Source organism: Salvelinus fontinalis, chromosome 42 (assembly GCF_029448725.1).
Source record: "Salvelinus fontinalis isolate EN_2023a chromosome 42, ASM2944872v1, whole genome shotgun sequence".
NCBI classification, from domain to species: Eukaryota; Metazoa; Chordata; class Actinopteri; order Salmoniformes; family Salmonidae; genus Salvelinus; species Salvelinus fontinalis.
The window spans coordinates 6,229,023-6,256,403 of NC_074706.1; the positions used below are offsets into that span (position 1 = coordinate 6,229,023).

General features: G+C 46.1%; 1 protein-coding gene across 6 annotated transcripts in view; it reads right to left on the bottom strand.

Moving 5' to 3' along the window:
• LOC129841129 (F-box/WD repeat-containing protein 7) overlaps positions 1 to 27,381 on the bottom strand; it is a 202,558-nt gene that overhangs the window by 16,885 nt on the left and 158,292 nt on the right. For 2 of the 6 annotated variants that reach the window (XM_055909246.1, XM_055909248.1), the window contains 6 exons: positions 16,336 to 16,418; positions 14,547 to 14,688; positions 10,425 to 10,559; positions 6,371 to 6,494; positions 5,983 to 6,119; positions 4,662 to 4,775 (listed from right to left, as the gene is read on the bottom strand). In XM_055909246.1, the coding sequence (XP_055765221.1) occupies positions 4,662 to 4,775; positions 5,983 to 6,119; positions 6,371 to 6,494; positions 10,425 to 10,559; positions 14,547 to 14,688; positions 16,336 to 16,418 (735 nt within the window). Of the gene's footprint in view, positions 1 to 4,661; positions 4,776 to 5,982; positions 6,123 to 6,370; positions 6,495 to 10,424; positions 10,560 to 14,546; positions 14,689 to 16,335; positions 16,419 to 21,364; positions 21,764 to 27,381 lie in introns of those variants that run through there. The other 4 variants (XM_055909245.1, XM_055909247.1, XM_055909250.1 and 1 more) reach the window with 3 other exon arrangements.

Sequence of the window (27,381 nt, forward strand, 5' to 3'; positions counted from 1 at the left end):
AAAAGAGCATCAACAATGAAGCCAAACCGAAGCAGCTCTCCCTCTAAGCCCAGACCATCATTTCACGGCATTGTGGTTTCTAGCCTCCTCTTCTTCAGTCTCAAAGCAAACGGTTTTAACAGATCTCCAATGGCGTCCAGTTATCTTACTTAACCGCAGAGCAATGCGGAATTCCAGGTTGCGCTTCCCAAATGGCACCCTATGCCCTTTATAGTGCCCTACTGTGGGCCCTGGTCAAAAGTAGTGCACTATAAAGGGCATAGGGTGCCATTTGTGACGCAAGCCAGTCTCTCAAGGAGATGAGTCAAGGAAGAGTTTGTAGAGTAATCTGCTGGTGCAATCATGTCTTGATTGCTCACAGTGGGGTGTCCTGATTCACTCCCATACTGTATGATAGTACTGACGGAGTGAGAGAGAAAAACCTCTGGTATCTAAAGGACAAGAATAACAATCCTAGTCTTAGATAATGACGGAATCTTTCATTGTCGACATGAAAGGCTAAATTCCACTACAGTGGAAGATCCATTATCTGATGTCTCTATGGGGACATTACAGCACCAGACACGTGTCTGTGTTCCAAGCGATGTATCAATGCCAGGTGCTACTTTGAGAAATGCAACTGGGGGACTGAACATGCCATAAAAGGAATAGAGGTCCATAACATGAGTTCTAAACAGTAGGCTTTGCACTGCGTTTGTTCTCTACATTAGAACATGTTCAGCAGAATATTTCACTCACTTGACTACTCCCCTCTCTACCGGTCAGGGACAGAACCCTCGCCAAAAGTAGAGCACTATATACGGAATAGGGTGCCATTTTGGACACAAGCTTGGTCTACTGAATCCAGTGGCTGGGATAATGAAGTCATATTCAGACTGCACATTCTTTTAGGGACAGAGGAATTCAAATCACTCTAGGTGTGACATTCCTGTCTGTGTCAGCTCATCTTTACCAAAATAAAAGCGTCCCCAAACCAAACAGAGAGAGTCCGGAACGTTACCTTGTGGGCCGCAGCTGAAGGACAACAGAACAAAAAAATACAAATCAATTGGAGATAGATGCTTCAGACGGACGTGGAGGCCAGTCAGAGAGGGAGTCAACATTGTCCCTCTGAAATATCCCAGTAAAACCACAACGTCAGAGCGAAAACCTTCTCAAAGTATATACCTGGCATTGATACATCACTTGAAAGACTGAAATGCATGTCTTTCAAGGTCCATTTTGAAGCGTGGGTTTCTCTCTATCTCCTATTGATCCAGCGGTGAATAAGCCCTTAGTCTGGATGTTAGCTGCTGAAAGCTAGGCTTCCCTGAGCTCTGGAGAGGCTGAAAGTTTACGCCACTTAAGCTGGGACTTGGAGTGGAACGCCAAGGTAGGAGAGGAAACACACAGGCATAGCGCACACACACGTGTACTCCCACACACACACACACGTGTACTCCCACACACACACGTGTACTCCCACACACACACACACACGTGTACTCCCACACACACACACACACGTGTACTCCCACACACACACACACACGTGTACTCCCACACACACACACACACGTGTACTCCCACACACACACACACACGTGTACTCCCACACACACACACACACACGTGTACTCCCACACACACACACACACACGTGTACTCCCACACACACACACACACACGTGTACTCCCACACACACACACACACACGTGTACTCCCACACACACACACACACACGTGTACTCCCACACACACACACGTGTACTCCCACACACACACACGTGTACTCCCACACACACACACGTGTACTCCCACACACACACACGTGTACTCCCACACACACACACGTGTACTCCCACACACACACACGTGTACTCCCACACACACACACGTGTACTCCCACACACACACACGTGTACTCCCACACACACACACGTGTACTCCCACACACACACACGTGTACTCCCACACACACACACACGTGTACTCCCACACACACACACACGTGTACTCCCACACACACACACACGTGTACTCCCACACACGTGTACTCCCACACACACGTGTACTCCCACATGTACTCCCACACACACACACACGTACACAGGCATAACACACGTAAGAATAAATAAGAACACCCACAACCCAAGGTCAGATAATCTGTAAAGAAAGAGAAAGAGGAGAGCGAGAAGCTACAGTCCTGTCTGGCAGCCAGGCAGACATTATGTCTATTTGCTGTGGAAATAGAAGCAGGATCAGGAAGAAGAATGCGGTAGCAGCACTGGACTATTCCCTGCGCGCGCGAGAGGGCAAAAGAGAGAGAGAGCGCGAGAGAGAGAGAGCACAAATAATTATTCTTGCAATGGAGATCTATTCACCAGCGGTTTTAACGACTGATCTAGGATCAGATCAAAATGCTTCAGTCCTGATTTCAACAAACAAGAGCAAACTAACTAATCTGGCCCAGGCGAAGATGGTCTAGATTCTTCCAAACTGATTTAGGATCAGCTCACCTTTCTACAGCTCTCACCTCGACTGTCATAATGAAATGAACAAATCTGGCACAGGAACAGCTGGTTGGGGCATAAAAAGCAACCAACCACATGGCAGGGAGGGAGGGGTGGGGGCAGTGTTTGTGGATCCAGCCCAGGTGCATCGTGGGACATGGGAAAAGAATGGCCTCGGGCCAGCCTGCTGGGTTACGATGACTAATCATGCACACACCTGTTCTGACCTCTGTCTTCGCAGCATGGTGTGAGCAAGTCACTGCAGCACTAACCTGAGAGTTACAAGTCATCCGGATGGACATTACCCTAATGGTGGTGGTGGGAAGAGAGACAATCCGCATGGCTTCACTATCAGATGCCCTTGGTACTGATCTGTTCACATCAGCACAACGCTGAGAGAGACCGACAGACTGTATAATCACTGCTTGGCTGAGAGCCCAATTCAATCAAAAGGGAGGAAGATTTTCTGCTATGAGAGGATGCTGCTTCTTGTTTCAGTGCTTCAGTGTTTCATGCACCTGGGCACCACTGACACATTGAGTGTATTTGTAATTTTCCATGCAAGGATAGAACCACGTCTGAAACTTGTTGTTCCTTCCCTTTAGTCGTTCTCCTTGCACTTTAAAAAGCCAGAGAGCTTTGTCCTAAAGGAGAAATTTCATTAAGCGCTCCAGTGAAAATGGAGTTGGCGATGACCAGGGAAGATGTGATTTACAATACTCCCTGAGCCTCCCTACCCACTTGCTCTCCCTCTCTCATCGAGGCCCACACCAACGCCACCATTTTAGTAGACCCTATAAACCAGCAACACAAGGCCCGTGTCACCGCATCAGTCCCAGTCATGAATACCAACAGCCCCTCCCTCGCCTGTCTGACGACACAGATCTTTCACTGGCTCTCAGCACAATGGCTAAGGCTCAATCTCCAATGGTACCCTGTCCCCTATGTAGTGCACTACTTTTGACCAGGGCCCATATGTGTCTGGTCAAAAGTAGTGCACTACATAGAGAATAGGGTGACATTTGAGACAAAAACTAAATGCAGGAGGAGGAAGAGAGAACAAAATGGATTCCAGACAATATGCTGCAGTATTGCAGGACAGGTGGTGTTATGTGCCAATGTTGAATGATGCCACTAATCAATTGCAATCTGGTCAGGGTCTCAGGGAGATTCTGGAGCGTCAAGCGGTATCATTTGTGTAAAATCTCCAGTATACTGTTGCCTATGCATTTGAGTAAACCTTAAATGCAAAAATCAATACAAACCCTTGATCGTGAATCTGAGGTATTGAGTGAAGACACACTAAGTCATTTAAAGAGCTGCCATAGCATGTGGATTGACTTCCTGCTAACATGCTTCATTACAGATCAATGAGACGGTAATGAGAAATACACGAGCTGTAATGAGTTCCTTCAGAATAGGAACTCATTACAATGCGTATGCATTCCACATAACACTGAGATGCAGTGGGATGGAACAACCAATGAGACTTAGAGACACTATCACTTTTTAAACTCCTATTCATAATCTCCAGAACCAAACCATACCAGTCTACATACCAGTACCATACCAGTCTACATACCAGTACCATACCAGTCTACATACCAGTCTACATACCAGTACCATACCAGTCTACATACCAGTACCATACCAGTCTACATACCAGTCTACATACCAGTACCATACCAGTACCATACCAGTCTACATACCAGTACCATACCAGTCTACATACCAGTCTACATACCAGTACTATACCAGTACCATACCAGTCTACATACCAGTCTACATACCAGTCTACATACCAGTCTACATACCAGTCTACATACCAGTCTACATACCAGTCTACATACCAGTCTACATACCAGTCTACATACCAGTACTATACCAGTCTACATACCAGTACCATACCAGTCTACATACCAGTACCATACCAGTCTACATACCAGTCTACATACCAGTCTACATACCAGTCTACATACCAGTCTACATACCAGTCTACATACCAGTCTACATACCAGTCTACATACCAGTCTACATACCAGTCTACATACCAGTACCATACCAGTCTACAACTGAGACAACGGCAATTTTCTACATTCTGTAGTCAAAAAGGTTTGGACTAGCTTCAACATGGGGGTTGGAGAGCGAGGGATGAGTGACAGTCTTACCTTTCCTGTGACAGCCGACCAGACCTTGAGCGAGTTGTCATCAGAGCCGCTGACGATGCGGTTACCACAGAACTGGAGGCAGGTGATGACATGGTCATCATGACCCTTAAGCACCTAGAGAGGACGGAGGGATGGAGAGGAGAAGAGGGAGGGAGGGAAGGAGAGAGAGATGGATGACAGGGAGGGAGGTAGGGAGGGATGGAGAGGAGAGAACGGGAAGAGAGATGGATACAGCGGAGAAGGAGAGGACGGAGTGAAGGAGAATAAGATAAAATGTCAAGAACCAAACAGGAACAATGACAAGGCTGTATTTCTCCAGACATCAAAGACTTGAGGTAAATGTCACGAAGGCGCTTTGCAGGTGTACAGAGACCCCCGTTCAAAAAGACTTGAGTGTATGTGTGTGTAAACTCAGCTGACGGACACGGGGGGTCACAGAACTGCCGACTCGGCAAATGACAGAGCGCGTTACAGACGGACGCAGGGGAGTGTGAAGAGCAAGCGGGGTAACCACGGTTACGTCAGCCACTCCTACAGTCACAAAAGGACCTGAGGGCTTTTTGAAATTAGCGAAATTAGCCATACGAGGCATATTACTCTCCCTTGCTCGTCAAGCTCAATTTAAACTCTGAAAACAGGAGAGACACAGCAGTTTGATGTACAAGTAGAATCGAGGTCATGTCGAGCTCTAGAGAAGAACTACCATAAAAAAACTATCTATAGGAACTGCCATTAACTAAATCTTCTTTAGGAGAGGTTGAGAACTGACCCACCTATGGCTTCCAATAAAACCCAGCATAAGAGCCTTATCGACTTGGACGCCTGATCTAATTCAAAGCCGCTTTATATAAAATCCATACGAGTCTCAAGGGAGTGTTAAGATATAATGAAACCGTCTAATAAGGAACAAAGAAAGGCTTTAGATTCTAAGTTTTATACAAAACCCCCAACTCCAAAGTTGAGAACTGAAGGAGAATTAAATACTGTGTGCTAATGATGAACGCAAATAAAATGATGTATATTATAAACTGGGTGGTTTGAGCCCTAGATGTTGATTGGCTGACAGCTGTGGCATATCAGACTGTATACCACGGGTATGACAAAACATGCATCTTTACATTGGTAATCAGTTTATAATAGCAATAAGGCACCTCGGGGGTTTGTGGTATACGGCCAATATACAACGACTCCGCGTTGCGTTGTGCCTGGATACAGCCCTTAGCTGTGGTATATTGGCCATATACCACAAACCCCCGAGGTGCCTTATTGCTTAATTATAGAAAATGTTGAGAATAAGGGGAAGCAAAGACAAAATGTCTACCTTGGGTGATCGGAGGTCTCCTCTCCTCCAGTTGGTGTCTATCCTATGCTGCCTGATGTACGCACACTTCCAGGGGCTGTGGGTGAAGCCCGGCTTGGTGATTTTCCTCTTCTTGAAGGCTAGAGGCTCATCAATGCCTGCTTGTGAAGAGATGAGAGGAGAGGAGCAGTGTCAGTCCGGGACTGTGTCAGAAAGCAGAATATCTACCGTTTGCTCAGGCCATTGTCAATCTAGTCTGACCATTGTTCAAGATGGATCATATTGGCCAGTGCTGGTGTCAATCATGGTCTGAAACTACTGCAGCATGTTCCTTTTGGCCAGTACTTGTGCCCGTCATGCCCGTATACCGGTTCAGTGATTCCTATTGGCTAAGTGCGTCTAGACTGACCCTCTTCCCGGCACTTCTCCCTCCAGAGGAGGTTGTCCTCAGCCAGGATCCGCCAGTAACGACAGGTCTGAGCGGCCTGCAGCAGGTCCTTGGGCTCCAGGAACGACAGCACGTACAGGGCCAACTGACGGAGGAGAGGAAGGATGGAGGGAAAGAGAGAGAGAAGGTTATTTTACAGCATAAGGGCGTCGCCGTGGTAGAGTGGGTGGTCTGGGTCTAGTTGACCAACCCCACACCTCCTAAAATACCAGTGCTCTATAATTCAATAGCAGTGCGCTACAACTCAAACACACCTCACCCCCAAGCCATTATTGACGATCCAGAGCAATTGAGAGCGTTTGAAAGTGTTTCATCGATGCAGCACAGCAGAACCACTGATTGTGTATTGAGTTGGTTACATAACTGGGTACTACAGGGTGTCTTCGTCTTACTACATGTCTCTGTCTCATCCATATATGGATACCACTGAACTGCCCCTAGGGTTTGTTCTGTTGGAGCTTCTCTAGTCGGCCTAGTGCCTACCACACCCTATCACACTCCGGCCTGAGAGACAGCGAGAGAGAAAAAGAGCGAGAGAGAGAAAAAAGCGAGAGAGAAAAGAGAAGAGTGACAGAAGGAGAAAAGAGAGAAGAAAAGACAGGAGAAAAGAGAGAGAGGAGAAAAAAATGGGAGGCAAAGCAGAAACAGCTAAACGGGAAGAAACAAGGTACCATTGAGAGGGAGCAAGACAGGTACCCTCATGCTCCAACCTCTATTAAACAAACACCTTCTGAAGGGGCTTGGCCACTGGAGCAAGCTGAGGGGAGGCTAGTTAGACCATTATGGAACATTACAGACTACTTCCCACACATCTCACTTCACTCACTCCCTCCCCCCATTACAGACAATTCCACACCTTGCCTTTCTCTCCCCCTCCCCTCCCAGACCTCCCTCACACCTGACAGACAGGAGCCAGACAGACAGTCACTCTGATAAGGACCTCTCTGAGGAGTGACAGGAGGCTGTTTAAGATAGATCCCCTGAGAGCATAGAGTCCCGAACAGAGACACATTGGCCCGGTGTTATTAGTCCTCAGTTTGAGCGAAGGGTGACACACCCACCGAAAGGTGCCATTAAGGCTATTTCCAATGAGTTAAGTGGAGAAAGAAGACAGCTCAGGGAGCTTTCAGTTCTCACCTATTTGGGCAACAGGGATGGATGGATGGATGGGGAGATGGGAGAGTGCAGTTGGGAGAGTAAAAGAGGTGGTAAGGGGGCTTTGGTTCTCACTTCTTTAGGGTTTAGAAAGAAGAGGAGAAAGGGGTTAGAAAGAGAGAGAGAGAGAGGGAGGAGAAAGGGGTTAGAAAGAGAGAGAGAGAGAGGGAGGAGAAAGGGGTTAGAAAGAGAGAGAGAGAGAGAGGGAGGAGAAAGGGGTTAGAAAGAGAGAGAGAGAGAGAGGGAGGAGAAAGGGGTTAGAAAGAGAGAGAGAGAGGGAGGAGAAAGGGGTTAGAAAGAGAGAGAGAGAGAGAGGGAGGAGAAAGGGGTTAGAAAGAGAGAGAGAGAGAGAGGGAGGAGAAAGGGGTTAGAAAGAGAGAGAGAGAGAGGGAGGAGAAAGGGGTTAGAAAGAGAGAGAGAGAGAGGGAGGAGAAAGGGGTTAGAAAGAGAGAGAGAGAGAGGGAGGAGAAAGGGGTTAGAAAGAGAGAGAGAGAGAGGGAGGAGAAAGGGGTTAGAAAGAGAGAGAGAGAGGGAGGAGAAAGGGGTTAGAAAGAGAGAGAGAGAGGGAGGAGAAAGGGGTTAGAAAGAGAGAGAGAGAGGGAGGAGAAAGGGGTTAGAAAGAGAGAGAGAGGAGGAGAAAGGGGTTAGAAAGAGAGAGAGAGGAGGAGAAAGGGGTTAGAAAGAGAGAGAGAGAGGGAGGAGGAAGGGGTTAGAAAGAGAGGGAGGAGGAAGGGGTTAGAAAGAGAGAGAGAGGAGGGGGAAGGGGTTAGAAAGAGAGAGAGAGGAGGGGGAAGGGGTTAGAAAGAGAGAGAGAGGAGGGGGAAGGGGTTAGAAAGAGAGAGAGGCACTCCTCTCTCTCTCTTAGTAACCCCTTCCCCCTACTCTCTCTCTCTTTCTAACCCCTTCCCCCTCCCCTCTCTCTTTCTAACCCCTTCCCCCTCTCTCTTTCTAACCCCTTCCCCCTCCCCTCTCTCTCTTTCTAACCCCTTCCCCCTCCCCTCTCTCTCTTTCTAACCCCTTCCCCCTCCCCTCTCTCTCTTTCTAACCCCTTCCCCCTCCCCTCTCTCTCTTTCTAACTCCTTCCCCCTCCCCTCTCTCTTTCTAACCCCTTCCCCCTCCCCTCTCTCTTTCTAACCCCTTCCCCCTCCCCTCTCTCTCTCTAACCCCTTCCCCCTCCCCTCTCTAACCCCTTCCCCCTCCCCTCTCTCTTTCTCTCTCTCTAACCCCTTCCCCCTCCTCTCTCTCTCTCTCTCTCTAACCCCTTCCCCCCCCCTCTCTCTCTCTCTCTCTCTCTAACCCCTTCCCCCTCCTCTCTCTCTCTCTAACCCCTTCCCCCTCCTCTCTCTCTCTCTAACCCCTTCCCCTCTCTCTCTCTAACCCCTTCCCCCTCCTCTCTCTCTAACCCCTTCCCCCTCCTCTCTCTCTCTTTCTTTCTAACCCCTTCCCCCTCCTCTCTCTCTCTTTCTTTCTAACCCCTTCCCCCTCCTCTCTCTCTCTCTTTCTTTCTAACCCCTTCCCCCTCCTCTCTCTCTCTCTTTCTTTCTAACCCCTTCCCCCTCCTCTCTCTTTCTTTCTAACCCCTTCCCCCTCCTCTCTCTTTCTTTCTAACCCCTTCCCCCTCCTCTCTCTCTCTTTCTTTCTAACCCCTTCCCCCTCCTCTCTCTCTCTTTCTTTCTAACCCCTTCCCCCTCCTCTCTCTCTCTCTCTTTCTAACCCCTTCCCCCTCCTCTCTCTCTCTCTCTTTCTAACCCCTTCCCCCTCCTCTCTCTCTCTCTCTTTCTAACCCCTTCCCCCTCCTCTCTCTCTCTCTCTTTCTAACCCCTTCCCCCTCCTCTCTCTCTCTCTCTTTCTAACCCCTTCCCCCTCCTCTCTCTCTCTCTTTCTAACCCCTTCCCCCTCCTCTCTCTCTCTCTTTCTAACCCCTTCCCCCTCCTCTCTCTCTCTCTAACCCCTTCCCCCTCCTCTCTCTCTCTCTAACCCCTTCCCCCTCCTCTCTCTCTCTTTCTCTCTAACCCCTTCCCCCTCCTCTCTCTCTTTCTTTCTAACCCCTTCCCCCTCCTCTCTCTCTTTCTTTCTAACCCCTTCCCCCTCCTCTCTCTCTCTTTCTTTCTAACCCCTTCCCCCTCCTCTCTCTCTCTTTCTTTCTAACCCCTTCCCCCTCCTCTCTCTCTCTTTCTTTCTCCCTCTTTCTAAGAGGGAGGAGGAAAAGAGAGAGGGAGGAGGAAGAGGTTAGAAAGAGAGAGAGAGGAGGAAGAGGTTAGAAAGAGAGAGAGAGGAGGAAGGGGTTAGAAAGAGAGAGAGAGGAGGAGGAGGAAGGGGTTAGAAAGAGAGAGAGAGGAGGAGGAAGGGGTTAGAAAGAGAGAGAGAAAGGAGGAAGAGGTTAGAAAGAGAGAGAGAGAGGAGGAAGAGGTTAGAAAGAGAGAGAGAGGAGGAAGGGGTTAGAAAGAGAGAGAGAGGAAGAAGGGGTTAGAAAGAGAGAGAGAGGAGGAAGGGGTTAGAAAGAGAGAGAGAGGAGGAAGGGGTTAGAAAGAGAGAGAGAGGAGGAAGGGGTTAGAAAGAGAGAGAGAGGAGGAAGGGGTTAGAAAGAGAGAGAGAGGAGGAAGGGGTTAGAAAGAGAGAGAGAGGAAGAAGGGGTTAGAAAGAGAGAGAGAGGAGGAAGGGGCTTTAGAAAGAGAGAGAGAGGAGGAAGGGGCTTTAGAAAGAGAGAGAGAGGAGGAAGGGGTTAGAAAGAGAGAGAGAGGAGGAAGGGGTTAGAAAGAGAGAGAGAGGAGGAAGGGGCTTTAGAAAGAGAGAGAGAGGAGGAAGGGGTTAGAAAGAGAGAGGAGGAAGGGATTAGAAAGCGCTATAAAGGGGTTGTCACCTCTTTGGGCAGCAGGGAGATGAAGTCGCGTTGGAACTGCGGCTCAATGACCTGCATCATGTGTTTGACATGCGTGGGCTCACAGCTGTCGATCAACTCATCCAGCGCCATCAGCTTCTCTGGGCCACTCCAGCTCTGAAAAACACACAGGAGGACGAGGGAGAGTAGGGTTAGATGGGATGTGTCGATGGTACACTACTCCAGCTGTGGAATACACAGGACCGGTCAGGAGAGAAGTACATGGAGAGGACTTTATATGTTGGTTGTGTTGATGGTACTTGATTGTAAAAGTAGTTGTTTTTAGTGTGTGTTGCGTTGTATTGCCATACAAGGGTGCTTGCTGGAAGTGTGGTGGAATGTAAAAGTGTTTGAAGCCAATTTGCATAGGTGTAGAAGACTGTATATTTGTGTGCCAATGCATACACTATATATACAAAAGTATATGGACACCCCTTCAAATGAATGGATACGGCTATTTCAGCCACACCCGTTGCTGACAGGTGTATCAAATCGAGAACACAGCCATGCAATCTCCATAGACAAACACTGTCCGTACAATGACCTGACTGAAGAGCTGTGACTTAACGTGGCACACTGTCATAGGATGCCACTTTCCCAACAAGTCAGTTCGTCAAATTTCTGCCCTGCCAGAGCTGCCTCGGTCAACTGTACGTTCTGTTATTGTGAATTGGAAACATAAAGGAGCAACAACGGCATAGCCGCAAAGTGGTAGGCCACACAAGCTCACAGAACGGGACCGCCGGGTGATGAAGCACGTAGAGTGTAAAAATAGTCTGTCCTTGGTTGCAACACTCACTACCTAGTTCCAAACTGCCTCTGGAAGCAACGTCAGCACAAGAACTGTTCGTCGGGAGCTTCATGAAATGGGTTTCCATGGCCGAGCAGCTGCACACAAGCCTAAAATCCTCATGCTCAATGCCAAGGGTCGGCTGGAGTGGTGTAAAGCTTGCTGCCATTGGACTCTGGAGCAGTGGAAGCGTGTTCTCTGGAGTGATGAATCACGCTATCTGGCAGTCCGACAGACGAATCTGGTTTGGAAGATGCCAGGAGAGCACCACCTGCCTCAGTGCATAGTGCCAACTGTAAAGTTTGGTGGAGTAGGAATAATGGTCTGGGGCTGGTTTTCATGGTTCAGGCTAGGCCCCTTAGTTCCAGTGAAGGGAAATCTTAACACTACAGCATACAATGACATTCTAGAAGATTCTGTGCTTCCAACTTTGTGGCAGTTTGAGGGAAGGCCCTTTCCTGTTTCAGCATGACAAAGAGGGCCATAGAGAAATGGTTAGTCGAGATCGATGTGGAAGAACTTGACTGACCTGCACAGAGCACTGACCTCAACCCCATCAAACACCTTTGGGATGAATTGGAACATAGACTGCGGGCCAGGCCTAATCGCCCAACATCAGTGCCCGACCTCACGAATGCTGTTGTGGCTAAATGGAAGCAAGTCCCCACAGCAATGTTCCAACATCTAGTGGAAAGCCTCCCCAGAAGAGTGGAGGCTGTTAAAGCAGCAAAGGGGGAACCAACTCCATATGAATGCTCATGATTTTGGAATGAAATGTTCGACGAGCAGGTGTCCACATACTTTTGGTCATGTGTTCGCAAGTGAATAACACATTCCCTCAACAGAAGCCAGTTAGCCCAAGGCACCTGGCCGCTAACTACACTGGCAACAGGCACATTAAAAGGCCATTTCCACATCAAGCGCCGGGCCTTCATCAGCACTGTTATTACCTAGCTAGGCTCCGTGAGGGATTTCTCCTGGCTGAATATTCAGCACCGCTCACAGCCTGAAGCTCAAAGCCAAACTGTGGAGCTTAGCTAGCAAGGGCTGTAGTTGTAACTAGACCAAGTGTCTAGATGCTGGGGCCAACGTCGTTTTCCTTTGGGAGAGCGCTCAAATGTAACCCAGTGATTATAAGAGAGAAGGATGGAGGGAGGCATGGAGGATGGAAAGCATTGGGCATGTAAAGCATCTGTAATTTGGCAGTTAGACTGACGCCACCGGAGGAGCTGGCTGTGCTGGTAGTTGGGTTCAAAGCAGTACTCCTCGAACCCGGGTAAAGGGTTGGATTACTGAGCGGTTACTCAGCGCTGGCTGGCAGGCGACTTAACACCCATTGGTTATGCCTCTGGGAATTAGCTGTCTGGGTAGAAACACCGCTAGCTACAAAGCTTGCTTATGCTTGGCGGGTAATGCACCGAATGAAGACACTGTTTACAAAGCATGGGTCAGTCAACCTTGGCTTTCAACCAGACGACATAACACCATGTTTCTTTCCAGTGTTATGACATTTGGATAGCGTATTGTCTGGCTACACTCATCTTAAAACCTCTTAAAGAGGATTCATTGAATTTCTCTCTCTCACTCCACAGGAGGCACAAAGGGGCTGAGCATGCCAGGACAGGAAAGAGAATGTACAGAATGCACGTTGGTGGGTTTAGCTGCGTCTAATACGGGCTGTCAGACGAAAAGGCAAAAATGGGGCCATAGCAGGTGAACTACGTCAATAGTCTCTCTCTCCCGCTCTGTCAAAAAACCCACACACAGAGGGCGAGTTCTCACATGGACAAGCTATTTCACAGGATTAGTGGTTTTTGGGAACGATTAAGCGATAAATGCAATGTTACAATATTTGACAACGGATGTCTGACTGAATTGTTTGATGCCGTGCCATGTCCCGGAGAGACAGGTTACTGATCTTAGAGGTAGTTGTTGCAGAAGTAAACACAGCGGAAAAGACCGACCTTGAACGCAACATTGTTCTAAACAGCTGCGGAATTTTAACATCCTGAAGTAAGACTTACAGGCATCCAATTGTTAATGAACTTGGCCTGACATCTCTATGCTGCAGTCTGGCTTCTGTGGCTGTAAATCGGTACAGGATGGGATTACATTTCACAATACCAGTAAACTGGTTTATTCACCAAACAGAGACGTGAAGAAAGTTAATCACCGCAATATTAGCAGAAAGATGTTGCCGACAGGAATGTTATTAGCAAACTGGCATTGTTCGAATAAAAGATTTCTTGACATTTAGTTGCGGTTATGCAGCCATTACCTTCAGAGAATGCTTTGAAGACAGAGCTAAAGCTCTAATTTCTTTCCTGTTTATTTCCCCAAAGATTTGGCCTTTATGACTGGCAAAGTCAATACAGGCACAAAGCCTGCTGTAAAAAAACTTTAGCGAAGAAGGCAGCAGCATTACAGCGAGTTGGTTGCCAAGTCAAATAAACTCAGCATTGTTCCCATTTCGGATGAAAGGGGTGCTTACTGACTATGAATTTGATATTAACAAAATGCTGGAAACAAATCTCAGATGTCTGAGCACTAGTCATCATTATGGAGTTGCCTCAACACAAGGCTTTTGTTGCCCAATCAAAAAGCAGAGAAGGAACATTACGGCCGTGCCTGAAATGGCACTCTATTCCCTATATAATAAACTCCTTCTGACCCGAGGCATTACAGGTAGAACCTGAAAGACAAAAGGATTTCTCTATTGACTATTGGCTGTGACGTTAGAACTCGACCATAGGCCATATATAGGCCATATATATATATATAGCTTCATACGAAGCTGACTGGCCTAAAATACTATATGGCTTTGAAAGGATTACCTGAACAAAGATCACATCTGTTCAACTGTTGACATTGTACACATCGGGCGTTGGCTGCACAAATACAATATTGGAGCCTGTATTCTAAACAGGTAGGCTAATTCCTATCCCATGCTACAGTGCATATGGTAATGTGAGGGCCAAAACATCAAGGCAGCAATTACCTTCAAGGCTTGAGGAAACATTGATTGGGCGCAACATCAGCTTTTTGATGAGCTCTCTCGCTCCAGGGCTCGAAAGGAAGACACCCAAGGGAGGGGGGAAGACGTATGTAACAAAGGAGTTGGGAGGAACTCTGGAGGAACTAGAACTACCTAATTAATTAGTTACTTAGTTAGAACCATCACTCCTCAGGGAGCAGAGGCCAATTAGGAACTGAGAGCTAGGGGGTGGGAACTAACTCACCTGAAATGGCCACTAGGAAGGGGAGGATGGACGTGACAGGAAGACATTGGAGGTGGAAAGTGGGAACTAACTCACCTGAAATGTCCGGAGCCATTCCTGGAGACCTGTGGGAGAAGGGATGGAGGTGATACGCCGCCTCTGCTGCCCCTGACCGTTAGCTGTCCTGATGTGCCCAAACGTGGTGGGGGTGGCTGGGTAGGGGACCAGCCCTGTAGCACTGTGGGGAGAAATATGGAGAGATGTGGAGGGAGAGAGTAAGAACGTGATTTTTTTAAATATTTTTCATGAGAAAAAGATACCCAGACACTATACTGAAGAAAAACAATTTCTCCTGTTCTTCTGAGGAGAAGCACGAGGGTTATATTGATAGCGAGGAACACGGAAGACATTATGAATAGTTTCAAAAGCGGGCAAAGTGCAGGTGCTGCAGCACTATCAGCCTCTGCAGTTATCTTCCGCTCCGCTCACTAATTACAATAGCAGTGAGAAGGAGTACAAAAGTTGGATGGAGAAGCAAACAGATACTAATGAGAGAAACAACCCTGGGTCTCTGCCAAGAGGAGATTAACTGGGTTTCTATAGCTGGGGTGTATTCATTAGGGCACACCGTAGCAAACTATTTTGCAATGCAAACAGAGTGATCTATTGGGCAAATTCAGGTAGGTTCCTAGCCGTTTGACTTAAGTTTGCTTCCATTTGGGTCCTAGTGAATACACCCTGCTCTCTTCTCAATGCAACAGTTTCTCTGGAATTGAACTGAGACCAAGGTCGTATTCACTAGGCACGAAACCGGAAGTTACTACCTGCACGTCAATTAAGAAACGTTCAATCAAATGTTGCGTTCCTAAATGTTTCAGTAAGCCGTGCATGAATAAATATGAACCTGCTCTCTTCCAGAGTGTTTCTCTGGAACTGAAACCAGCTGTTTATTCCCATGTTTCCATCATCATTAATCAACTAAATGCATCTGTACACAAGCTTGATTCAATTTGGTTTGGGTTACTAACTTGTTTTTATTCAACTACAAAGATTTGAAATTGACTTGATTTAGGGGAAAGAGAACTGCTATTGAGGTGCAGATCAATTCTGGAATGTGAATTTTAGGGGGATTTCCATCAGCGTGCCTCTCACCCTGAGACTTCAAAGTGCACATAGTTCCAAAGAATTAAGTTCAATGTCAACCCCCCCCCCCCCCCCCCCCCCCCCCCCCCCAAAGGGAAGCCACGAGGCGGGCGCTCATTCGGTACTAGCCAAACCAACCATTCAGCAGTTCCTCACGCCGTTCTGCTTAGCGACAGAAGTATGTGGTAAGAGAGTGAGGTCTGTTTCATAATGGATTTATTTTTAACGGGATTGAGAGCTAGACCAACGTGTGGCAATTACAAGGCTGCAGAAGCAGCACAGTGCTGCCAATGAGTGAGGCAGCAGTGCTTAGTCAGTATCCTTAGGAAGGCATGAAGTACACTTTAATGGGCAAAGAACACGCTGCGGTGAGCACTTCTTATGAGGATTATGTCTTAGTGTGAATAACCACATCATATTCTGACTTACAGGGACAACTGGGGCTGCCTGCTGGATCTTGTCTGTGATACAACACAAATGGGTCAGGGTTTCTTTACCATTTGCATTGCTGGTCTACTGGGTAGGAAGACTAAATCTATTGGTTAACTGGTAGGAAGGTGGGAACAGGGGGATGGTTCTTCACCTTGGATACTGGATAACAGGGTATCGGAGGTAGGTACGGGGGGGGGGGGGGTCTTCACCTTGGATACTGGATAACAGGGTAGGGGAGGTAGGTACGGGGGGGGGAGGGGGGGGTCTTTACCTTGGATACTGGATAACAGGGTAGGGGGGGTATCTTTACCTTGGATACTCGGAGCCTTTGCAGGGCTTTTTTCCTGAAGGGAAAGATCGGACCTCTGGGCCATGGTCCAACTTTCTCTTCATCTGCAAAACAAGAGAGGTGAAAGGAGAAGAGATGTTAGGAGGCAGTAGAGCGAGACAGACACCACAGACGTACACCCTGGTGTGCGTGAGCATGTTCCTTCCTTCTTGCACCCCTCTGTAAGAAAATAATGACAGGGCCCAAAACTAAAAAACCTCCCTGCAGCAACCTAGCATTTGGTTAAAGATGAGACCTGGCTAGAGTGTAAATGATAATTGCTGCCTCACTCTCCAGATTACTTCTCCTCAAAGACAGAAGATATGAGTCATCTCTGCCATTAACATTTACAAGCTGTAGTCCTGAGGAGAACGAAGCAGCGCCTCACTTTGAGAACAGGGAAATAATTTTGTTGTTGTTGAATAACTGGTACCGCAAACAAACGCTGACTTGAATGCTTTTGAGGCTCACAGCAGGAAAGCACTGACTGTTTACTTCAGAAAATTATTTGAACACAACTGTAGTTCTTTTTGTGCACACAGCCTCACAAGAATAAAACAAAATGCAGATATAGTTCTCTTGCCTTGCCACGGGAACCAACCATTTCCACGTGAACCAACCATTTCCACGTGAGCAAACGTAAATTATGAGCAAGAAGCCGAAGGTTCCCTACTTATTCAGCCTATAGACAAAAAGACAAAGAATTTTGAGGTTTCAGTTATTCTCAATGCAGATGATGGCACTGCATAACACAGGCTAGGCTGGCTCTAGCTGAGAGAAAGAACAGGGTGAGGTGTGGTAGAGGTTGGCTCTAACTGAAAGACATGATTTATTTTTATTAGGCTCCCCATGAGCCAAAGCCAATGAAAAGGCAGGGCTGAGGTGTGGTAGTTTATTTTTATTTTTTTTTACACTGAGGAGCTTCACTCCAATAGGTTGCATTCCATACTGAGAGCCTCTGACAGGCGTGGGGGATTCCAAAAAAGAGCAGGGGACACGAACACACACACTCACTGAAACAATCATTTGGGAGCAGCTATATGCTATAGGACAGGCAATGACTGCACCCTTCGCTAGAAAGAATACCTTGATTAGAATAGCCTGATTTATACACGGGTGGTTCAAGGGAAACCACACACACCCTCTCCTGCCTCAGTGGGTGCATAGTTAGAGCCTGGACACTGACCATCTAAACAGGAGAAAACAAAAAGGCATCAGTGTCCACTCACACACCGAGGCCAAAATGACATTTGAATAAAACTATTTTTGGGGATGTACTTGTATAGCGAGTCTCAAATGGATTTTTATGCACTTGGTGAATTGAACGGCCGGTTAGGAAAGAGCACGGGGGGGTTTCGAAAGACAAAGCCTTTTCTTTCTTGTTGTGTTTGTTTTACTCCACTTTGGTAGTGTCTGTGACATCATGACATAAACATAAATATCACATAAATATCACTACACTCTGACAGTGTATGCAGTGTATTCAGAATGCAAAATATTTAATTTGTTGCCAATTCTGGAGCCACAGAAAAATAGATAATATAGACTAGCCTGCAATATGGCTATAGAACTGCAATGAGGTCTGTATGGGGAGGCTACTTTTCAACTTTGCCTATACCTGAATAAAGTTCGACTGATAATCAACGATCGTTTAACTTCTACCCATCACCCTATTATTTGACAGCTGGGGATGTAGCCTAGTTGATTGGAGGACCAACCTTCGATACTGATATCAAAGACTATTGATTAGAGTTGAATTTCCACCAGATCATTTGGCGCAGTGTGTGTGTGGTGGTCTAACTGAGTTGAGGGAAGCGGTTCTGGTTCCTCTTTCGTGAAGAGCTGGCTGGGTTTTGATTAGGCGCCCCGTACTGGGATGGTTCACAGCGCGCTGACGAGACAGTCGGGTCAGGTCAAGAACTGATCAAACATATGAAAGCAATCTCCCTGAGAGACAGAACACGCCTACGTAAGAGACAATAAATGAATCATTGAGAAGAGATTTTGATGGGATGCACTGCAGAGAAGGCAATGAAAAGGGATTCTGGAAGAGAAATGGTAGAATAAAATCATTCTAGAATAACAACATTCCAAATGTTGGTGAAGAACGGAAGATTCACCAATGTGCTTTCCATCTAGTTAAAATATTTTCTCTCGAGGAAGCGGTTGGGTTTTTATAAGATATTCTCTGCTTGTTAGGGGATACATTCTCAAACCCAATCCCTTGTTCTCCAAGGAATTACCTCACTGCAATGGCAGTTCAAGTACTAGGGAGAGTAGGGGTGTGTGTGTGTGTGTGCGCGCGTGTGTGTGTGGGGTACAGGGGGTGGTGGCTGACGAGGGAATCTCCCAAGTGCAGGCGTTGAAAACACATTAGAGTGCAACCACCAGTCTCTTGTGTTTCAGCCGTGGGAAAAGGTAACCCAAGACGAGACGGAGAATGTTGTTTGTAGACAGCTACTAATCAGTCACTCGGTGTCTCACACCTCTGACCTCCCTAACTGTGAGAAGGAGGAGGAGAGCTGGATAGAGAGATAAGGACATTTTGAAAAGAGAGAATGAAAGCTTAAGTCATAAGATCTGAGGAAATCATTCTCTTATTATAAACCGATTGGCTGACAGCAGTGGTATATCAGACCATATACCACGGGTATGACAAAACATTTATTTTTTACTGCTCTAAATACGTTGGTAACCAGTTTATAATAGACAAAATAAAGATATGCTCCCCGTCGGTCTGAAAAGACAGATAAACCAACTGTAATGTGTTATTACTCATTGAAATGTAGACCTTATGAAAATCTAACTAATTGGAATAATGTTCTCCGTGCACGCCACAGTTATTCAATTACCATGTCAAGCGGCCATGAAATCATTTCAAGATCTCCATTGGAGAAACAAATAGAATTGGGACATAACTAGAAAGAGATGGGGCATCCGTAATGTCCATTTGCACGGAACAGATAGCAAAGGGACCTATTGCTTTCAGAGAAATTAAAGTCAAACTGGATTTTCTATTAGTCTTTGAAAAAGCAGCCAGTCTCCCACTCTGTGCCTGTGGGGGGTTAAAACAGACAATTCTTACAAGACAACACTGAGCACTACCTTCCCTTCAGAGTAGAACACGCTCCCTATAACAGCAGCTAAGTGGTTGGCAGAGAAAGAGCATCTAGGCATGAAATTATACGACTCTGTAGAATAGTCGATTGAATGTGAGAGAATACGAAATGAGAGGAAGAGTCGGCTACTCACTGAAAAGAATTTGCTACAACAGGAGCTCAAAGTAAATGACAGAAAAATATAATTTAGGTATGAAATTATAGCCTCCTACTTGATACCTCTTGAAATGGAAATAAAACAGAAAGGCTCATTATCATATTTTAAATCCTATCTGAATAGAGGTGGGAAACGCCTTGCCCGGCTGAACACAAAATCAGTCCACATTTTAATCCCACTAATTAAAAACCTGAAATGCATCCAAACCCCAGCAGCCCAGTCAATTTGACTAGCCAGCACTTTTCTCCTTGGATTTTGTGCAAATGAATGTGAAGTGATTACCCAATTTGTTTACATAATATGATCCACATTAAATCATCAACAGCTGCACGTTCCCTTTCGTAGTTTCGGGAGGACGTGCCGAAACTGTTTAACGGTAACCGATGGTGGACACTGACACGGGAGGTGTGGGATGTTCCGCTGCCCGGTAACAGACGTTATTCAGATTTTCCGGTGTGCTCAGTTCATACCGGTTGATTGCCTCTCATAGGGCTCGCTTTCCACACAGCGGATCAGCAACCGCATTCGTCAATGTTATCCGCACTTGAAACCGTAATCGCGTTTAAGAGACGCTGTGATGTTGGTTGCAGCAAACGACTTGCAGTCTTTCAACCTCATCACCAAAGTCTATGAAACATTCCATCACAATTAGCGTACATTTCTGGATGACACACTATGATGAATAAAAATCTGTCTTAAGGTTGTTTTGCCTTATACACAGCAGTCTGACACAGTGACCCATCATTTGCGCTTGAAGCCTCAAGCAAGTCTACAGTGTAAGGAATATACTCTCTTCAACAGGCAATTCAACAGATACAAATCAGATAGCCTACAGGTAACTATGCAGTGAGTCACTTGGCAACACAAGATGCCCACAACTGCATATGTAATAGCCCGATGCATAACACATAGGCAGACCAAGGGAAATATTTAGAATAGGAAAGAGAATAGCTACAAGCTAACCTAAAAGTAATGATTCAAAAATAAACATATTGCTCACTATAACCTGGAAATGGGAGGTTATATTCTATGCGAAAATGGGAGGAAAATTCCATCCTCCATAAACACAGCCAAAAACTAAGTATCTAGTCTAATCATTCCTTCTGATGTTAAAGCACTCTATGCGGGTAAATAGTGTAACATTGTATCCTATTGGTTAATATGCCGTGATGCAAAGGAACACACTGCTCACACGGTCAGTGTGACACGCAAGTGCAGTTAATTGATGGGCAGATAGGCTGGGTCACCGCGTTTTCAACCGGCATAATCCATGGTAAAGGAATGAATGCTCATTGCTCAAATTTTACAGTGGGAAAATGTGAAGCTACGACAGCGAACCTCACGTGTAATTATTACGCAATAGGCCTATGGATAAAACCCAATGTATGTCATAAGCAACATGTATTTATTCTGTTGGCGACATCCCTGTACCCTGAATGTCATAATGAAAACGAGAACCGGTGTGCTCAGTTGGAATCTCTGTCATTCTAAACTATGAATCAAATCGGCTATGATATGAGCCGCGCATAATTTCCCTGCTGTTCCCCTTCATTCTCTGCAGTGCCTGCACATACAATCTGCTGATGTATACAGCGGCGCGTCATTTTCAGCCATTCGATTCGCAACAGCCAGCAAATTATTTCCCAGGCGCTTGGTCAATATATCAATCACGCAACGATATGACAACAAGATTGTGCGGCATGATGATGCATACAGACGTAGAAAGCCTACTCACTTTATAGAAAATCATCTTTAAAGTGCCGTAGAAACCCATGTTTGGTAATCCGGCTGTGGTTTCCTATTCCTTCACTGCGAATCGTTGAATCCCAAATATGTCAGAGTGGTAGAATCGCAGCGCAAAGGGGAGCAGGGCAGGGTGCTCGCGGGTAGATCCGTGACAATCTCTGATGTGGACATGCTCGAGCACGTCACCGGCGTGCGTGCTTGACGGTAGGTGTAGTAGATTTCTCGGTATGGAATAGCTCCGTCCGTGCCACACCGATTGATTTTTCTCAGTAACGATTCAAATACAGAACGATGTAGCTAGGAGGCTCTCACTACTGATTGCTCCACAGGACTGCACGAGCGAGGATAATGAGCATGGAGAGAGGGATGATAAAAAAGGGGAAGTTGCAACTCGGGAGAAGGGGAGGAGTGGCTAGGGGAGAAAGGGGAGGGCCACGCCCTCTTCAGAGCCTTTACAACGCCAGCTTCTGTGTAGAGCTCGGATTACATTTTCCCCGGCGGCGAGGAGGCGAATGGTGCAGTCCAACAATCAACAATATGCGCAGCGCATCAATTATTGGTGCGAATACACAGCAGCCAGGCAGGAAAAGGGAGGGGAAATCACGGATGTGACTAGATGGAGTACAGCTACGACCGGAAGTGACTTTTCGTAGCAGGTTGAGAGAGGTTTTTCACTAACCTTAACCTAATTCTCTTAACCTGCCATGTTAATTATTCCAACCTGCTGTGTAAATTCTCCTAACCTGCTATGAAAAAGTCACTTTCCGGTCATAGCTGTATACCACCTAGTCAAGACACTTGTTGCAGTCCACCCATGGTATGGCAGCAGTGGCACCGCTAATGTTCTTTCCCCATCACTGGGCAGGAGGTATTTATCACATTTATCACAACTTGCTTTGAATAGGATATTCTGTATAATCAGTGCTCTGCTTAGGGCAGTCAGACACAAATTACATCCCGAAAAGTGAGAAACTAATATAAATATTAGAGGGAGAATATGATATTGAATAAACAACATTTTTTACTTAATATTTCAGCCCATGCATAATAAACGCATAACATTCATATATTATATTCCACACTTCATTCAGCCCGGGGATAAAGAGAGATCCATTATTCTCTAGTCGGCAGCGGTACACAATATGCACTTCAGGTGCAGCACCTGATTTACACACGAAATGAACGCTAATTCCTTTCCAATATGGGCAAAAACAATGATGGGCCTTAGTTAACATAACTAGAACATAGGCGATGGCTTCACAACTGGGAAAGGGCCATCGCATGCAAATTATACTGCTGGTGAGGGGAAATAAACAACTCAAAACTACAGGTTTGGGTCAAAAACAAAGTCACAGCTGAGCAAACTAATAAATAATAATGGTTGAGGTGAATACACATTGTTAAAAGAAAATACTTATTAGTATTTGTCACCTCCGAGGTAAGAGGGAAGCTTTCACAGGGCTATCCAGCTATCTGGTAAACAAAACCTGCACTGGCAGGTAGCTAGCTCGGCTATTGTTATTCAAATAATGCCTTGTGTAGAAAATAAATACACATGAAAAGCCCTTTTGTTTACAATGATCAATTTGGACAAATGGGAAACTAGTCTGGGGATCTTGAATTAGGTCTGCAAACACCTGCAAGGTAAAAGCAACTAACCTGCAGTCCTGCAATTCTCTGAACATGTTGAGACTTGTTCTCCAATAGGGGCCGATGCACAGAAATGCTGTTGCAGTGGCCATATTTCCTATTGAGAGTGTCATTGCCAACATGGGAGGTACGTTGTTCTACCAAGATAATTAAACATCTCTTTAGACATCTGTCAGCACATTACCGGTGAAGGTTGAGTAATTAAAAAAACAATCCCTTTCATCAACACCTTGGAGATTCCCTGAAAACACACCACTTCGATTCAGCTACAACTGGAAGTTACTTTTTCATAGCAGGTTACGGGAACTTACGCAGCAGGTTAGGAGAATTAACGTAGCAGGTTAAGAGAATTAGGTTAAGAAAATGTTTTTTGTTATACTTTTGTTTTTATCCTGTGATTGTTGTGCAGTAAATTTTACATTTAACATTTAAGTCATTTAGCAGACGCTCTTATCCAGAGCGACTTACAAATTGGTTCAGTTTTTATTTTCACTGTTATTTATCAAAGTTTTTCCTGTGAAGCACGTTGCGTTACATTCATGTCTGAAATGTGCTATATAATTAAAGCTTGATTATGATTTGATTAGGGTTATCAAAAATACTCTCCTAAACTGCTATGAAAAGTCACTGCGAGTGGCGCAGCGGTCTAAGGCACTGCATCGCAGTGCAAGAGGCGTCACTACAGACCCTGGTTTGATTCCAGGCTGTATTCACAACCGGCCGTGATTGGGAGTCCCATAGGGCGACGCACAATTGGACCAGCGTCGTCTGGGTTTGGCCGGGGGTAGGCCGTCGTTGTAAATAAGAATTTGTTCTGAACTGACTTGCCTAGTTAAATAAAAAATTCCCGTCGTAGATGTATTGAAGTGCTGTGTTTTTTTAGGGAGTCTCCAACACCTTGAGTTCTTGCCCCGGTTCCACAGTCCACCTCCCTAACAGCCTCTGTATTAGTCAGTCAAGATGATTCAAATAACCACACAGAGACAAATGGAGGAGGATCACAGGAAGGGCCTCTTCACAGGTTACTGACTAGGAATCAGATTTACCAGCTCTAAAGGCCATTAAGACACTCGACACCTGTCATTATCCAATCATCTGGATTCAGGTGGGAAATCGGGGGTTTGGAGGTGAGAGGTGAGGAGAGGCACTTGTCGAATTGGTGAGACAAGAATGAGAGGAGAGAAAATGTGCCAGTATCCCAAAACCATTTGAAGGAAATCGGAAAACTCATACGAGGCAGGCCATATATCAACTGCTTAGAAAAGCAAGCCACCTTGATATCCAGATGTTAGTTTAATAGAGATAGTAAACCATGTACACACACAGCTATTTATGTTTTATGACAAGGACTTGCATGTATGACAAACTACAATTGAGGCCTTTAAGAGAGGGGCCTCACTGCAGCCTCACCTGCTCCCCATGTAATCTAGTGTTGGAGGGGTTAAAGGTAGCAAGGTGCAGTATAACTAAGATAGTCTGGAGCTCCGTGTGTGTGTGTGTGTGTGTGTGTCCGTCCCTTCTCCCTGCACTGGAAATCTTTCCTCGTTTGTTTTTGTTGCCACAGCAACACCAAGCAGCACACAAGACAATGTGTGTGTGTGTGTTGGGCCCTCTTGAGAACAACCCCCTCGCTGCCCAACCTTAACACAGTACGTTGGAATGAGTGGAATGCGAGAGCGGTGGCGCCCCAGCCTTTGAAGAGCCTGTGACCTCTGTTGCTCCCCTTCTGCCACTCGGTAAAGCATTAACAGACAGCCAGGGGTGCTAGGCTCTTACCTCACAACACGTATCAAAACCTCTTAAAAACCCTCCCGACCCAGACATGGGGCTTCCACAAATCAAATTAAAGTTTATTTGTCACGTGCGCCGAATACAACAGGTGTAGGTAGACCTTACAGTGAAATGCTTACTTACAGGCTCTAACCAATAGTGCAAAAAAGGTAGGTGACAATAGGTAAGTAAAGAAATAAAACAGTAAAAAGACAGGCTATATACAGTAGAGAGGCTACATACAGACACCGGTTAGTCAGGCTGATTGAGGTAGTATGTACATGTAGATATGGTTAAAGTGACTATGCATATATGATGAACAGAGAGTAGCAGTAGAGTAAAAGTAGGGTTGGCGGGTGGTGGGTGGCAGGACACAATGCAGATAGCCTGGTTAGCCAATGTGCGGAGCACTGGTTGGTCGGCCCAATTGAGGTAGTATGTACATGAATGTATAGTTAAAGTGACTATGCATGTATGATAAACAGAGAGTAGCAGCAGTGTAAAAAGAGGGGTCGGGGGGGGGGGGGGGGGGGGGGGCACACAATGCAAATAGTCCGGGTAGCCATTTGATTACCTGTTCAGGAGTCTTATAGCTTGGGGGTAAAAACTGTTGAGACGGCTTTTTGTCCTAGACTTGGCACTCCGGTACAGGTGTCCTCCGAAGTAAACTCATTTCAGACTCATATCTCAGCCTTGTCCGTGTTTTGCCTTCTCGTCTTTAAGTGATAGACCTCCGGGAGAGAGACAGATCTCTCTCTCTCTATAGATATATAAATATATCTAGATATAGATCTATCCATCTATCTATATAGAGAGCGATATATAGAGACAGAGAGAGGAGCGAGAGAGCTAATATATGATGAATGGTTCTCGGTGTTGGTATATATATATATATTGGGAACTAGAATGGAAAATGTAGTAAAATTACTACCTTGTAACAGCACAGTGGTATGTCTGGAGGGCAAATGCAAATGCTCTATTCCCTTTATGTCTCTTCTCGCTCTCTCGTATGGGGCTTCCTACGCAAACAGTAGGCTACAGCATGTGGATGTATGGATTTCTATGGCAGTGTTTCAGCCAACAGAATAGAAATTAGCTTCATGAGTTCTTCAAGAACAATTGAGCACCCATGACTGTTTTTATATGTACGTGATACTGCAGTATTTAAAAAGGAAAAGGAACTGCAGAACTGATTCATGGAATTCATCATTCTTCATGAGGTTTCATTAAATAAAGGGTATAAAGTGAAAAATGAAGGGACTTAACCCTCTCTATAGGTGGATTAGATGGACTTGGACATTGAGCTTTTCAAAAGGCAACAGATATGTGGGAAAATACCCTGGCTCAAGCTATAGCAGAATGGCCTCCTTGATCAAATGTTTAAACGTGGGGCCTTGCTGAACTTGAAGCAGCAAATACTTATTGGGCAGTGGTGCGTCGCTGAATAACCGCCGTGTCATTGTCCTGGCGGTGACAAAATAGGGGACCGGGGCGGGGGGCCTTCGATCTCAATGGCCGCTCACCGAGAGAGCAATAGCAGGGTGCATTCCAACCAGACAGATGACATGCGATCGACGGACGACTACGGGGAGAGGTGTGACAAATGGAGCCTTGGATCATTGGTGCAGCATTCCATTCTGGGGAGCATTATTCTGAATAATGACATCCTCTGCCTGTGGCTACTTGGGGCCATTAGCATAACAGCCTTTAGCCACCCACGCGACTGCAACCCCCGAGAGTCCAGGCCTCTATTGGGGTCAGGTCAACGAGGAAATTAAAGTGAGGAGGGCTGACATCTCCTATTGTGACATCACGAGTGTTCCATGGGAAATGATATGGACAGAACAGAGGATAGAAGGACAATGTCCATTACTGCCAATCACACGCTGTTAAGAGTCAAATAGTAACTTAACCTGGACCCAAGGTTGTTCTCATGCTTGATATCTGGCAGGCTGAAAGTCTGGGAAGCCTATCAGAAATTCCAGAGAGACCAATAGTTTCCACTACAGTGAGTTTTGGAGAGGAAAAAGTGTATAAAACTCTGCACTATGGAGAAGAAAAGTTTAACGCCCCTACAACCTACTGGCCAGGGTGCGCGCACGCGCACACGCACCCCCCCCCCCCCCCAAGACACCAGGGGCGACCGGGTGTGCTATGGACCCGTGATAATAACACCATAAATTACTGTGACAAAACTAATATTGAGCTTTATTAGTTGTTTATCCGCCATCAGGATCTAAAATTGGACTTTCTATTTCCCTGCTGAAAGCCATTGAAGGTCAGGCTTCACAATAACACCACGAGGCATTCCCACTTCCTGGAAGGAATACTTCATAAGTAAGTAAATAAGAAATCAAACCGCTGACAAAAGACTTTGATATTTTTCTGCCCCGGGGTTCAAGTGAGAAGAGAGACGTCGGACGTCACTGACATTTATCTAACCAACTGTGCCTTTCTCTGGATTACAACCGAGAGAAACGGAACTAAATCCCTGGCTGACAAAAAGGTCACCTGGATTATTTTCCTAATCGAAAGAAACCAGTGCTTTGTCTATTAGCAGGTAGCAGGCTCGTGTTTAACTTCCAG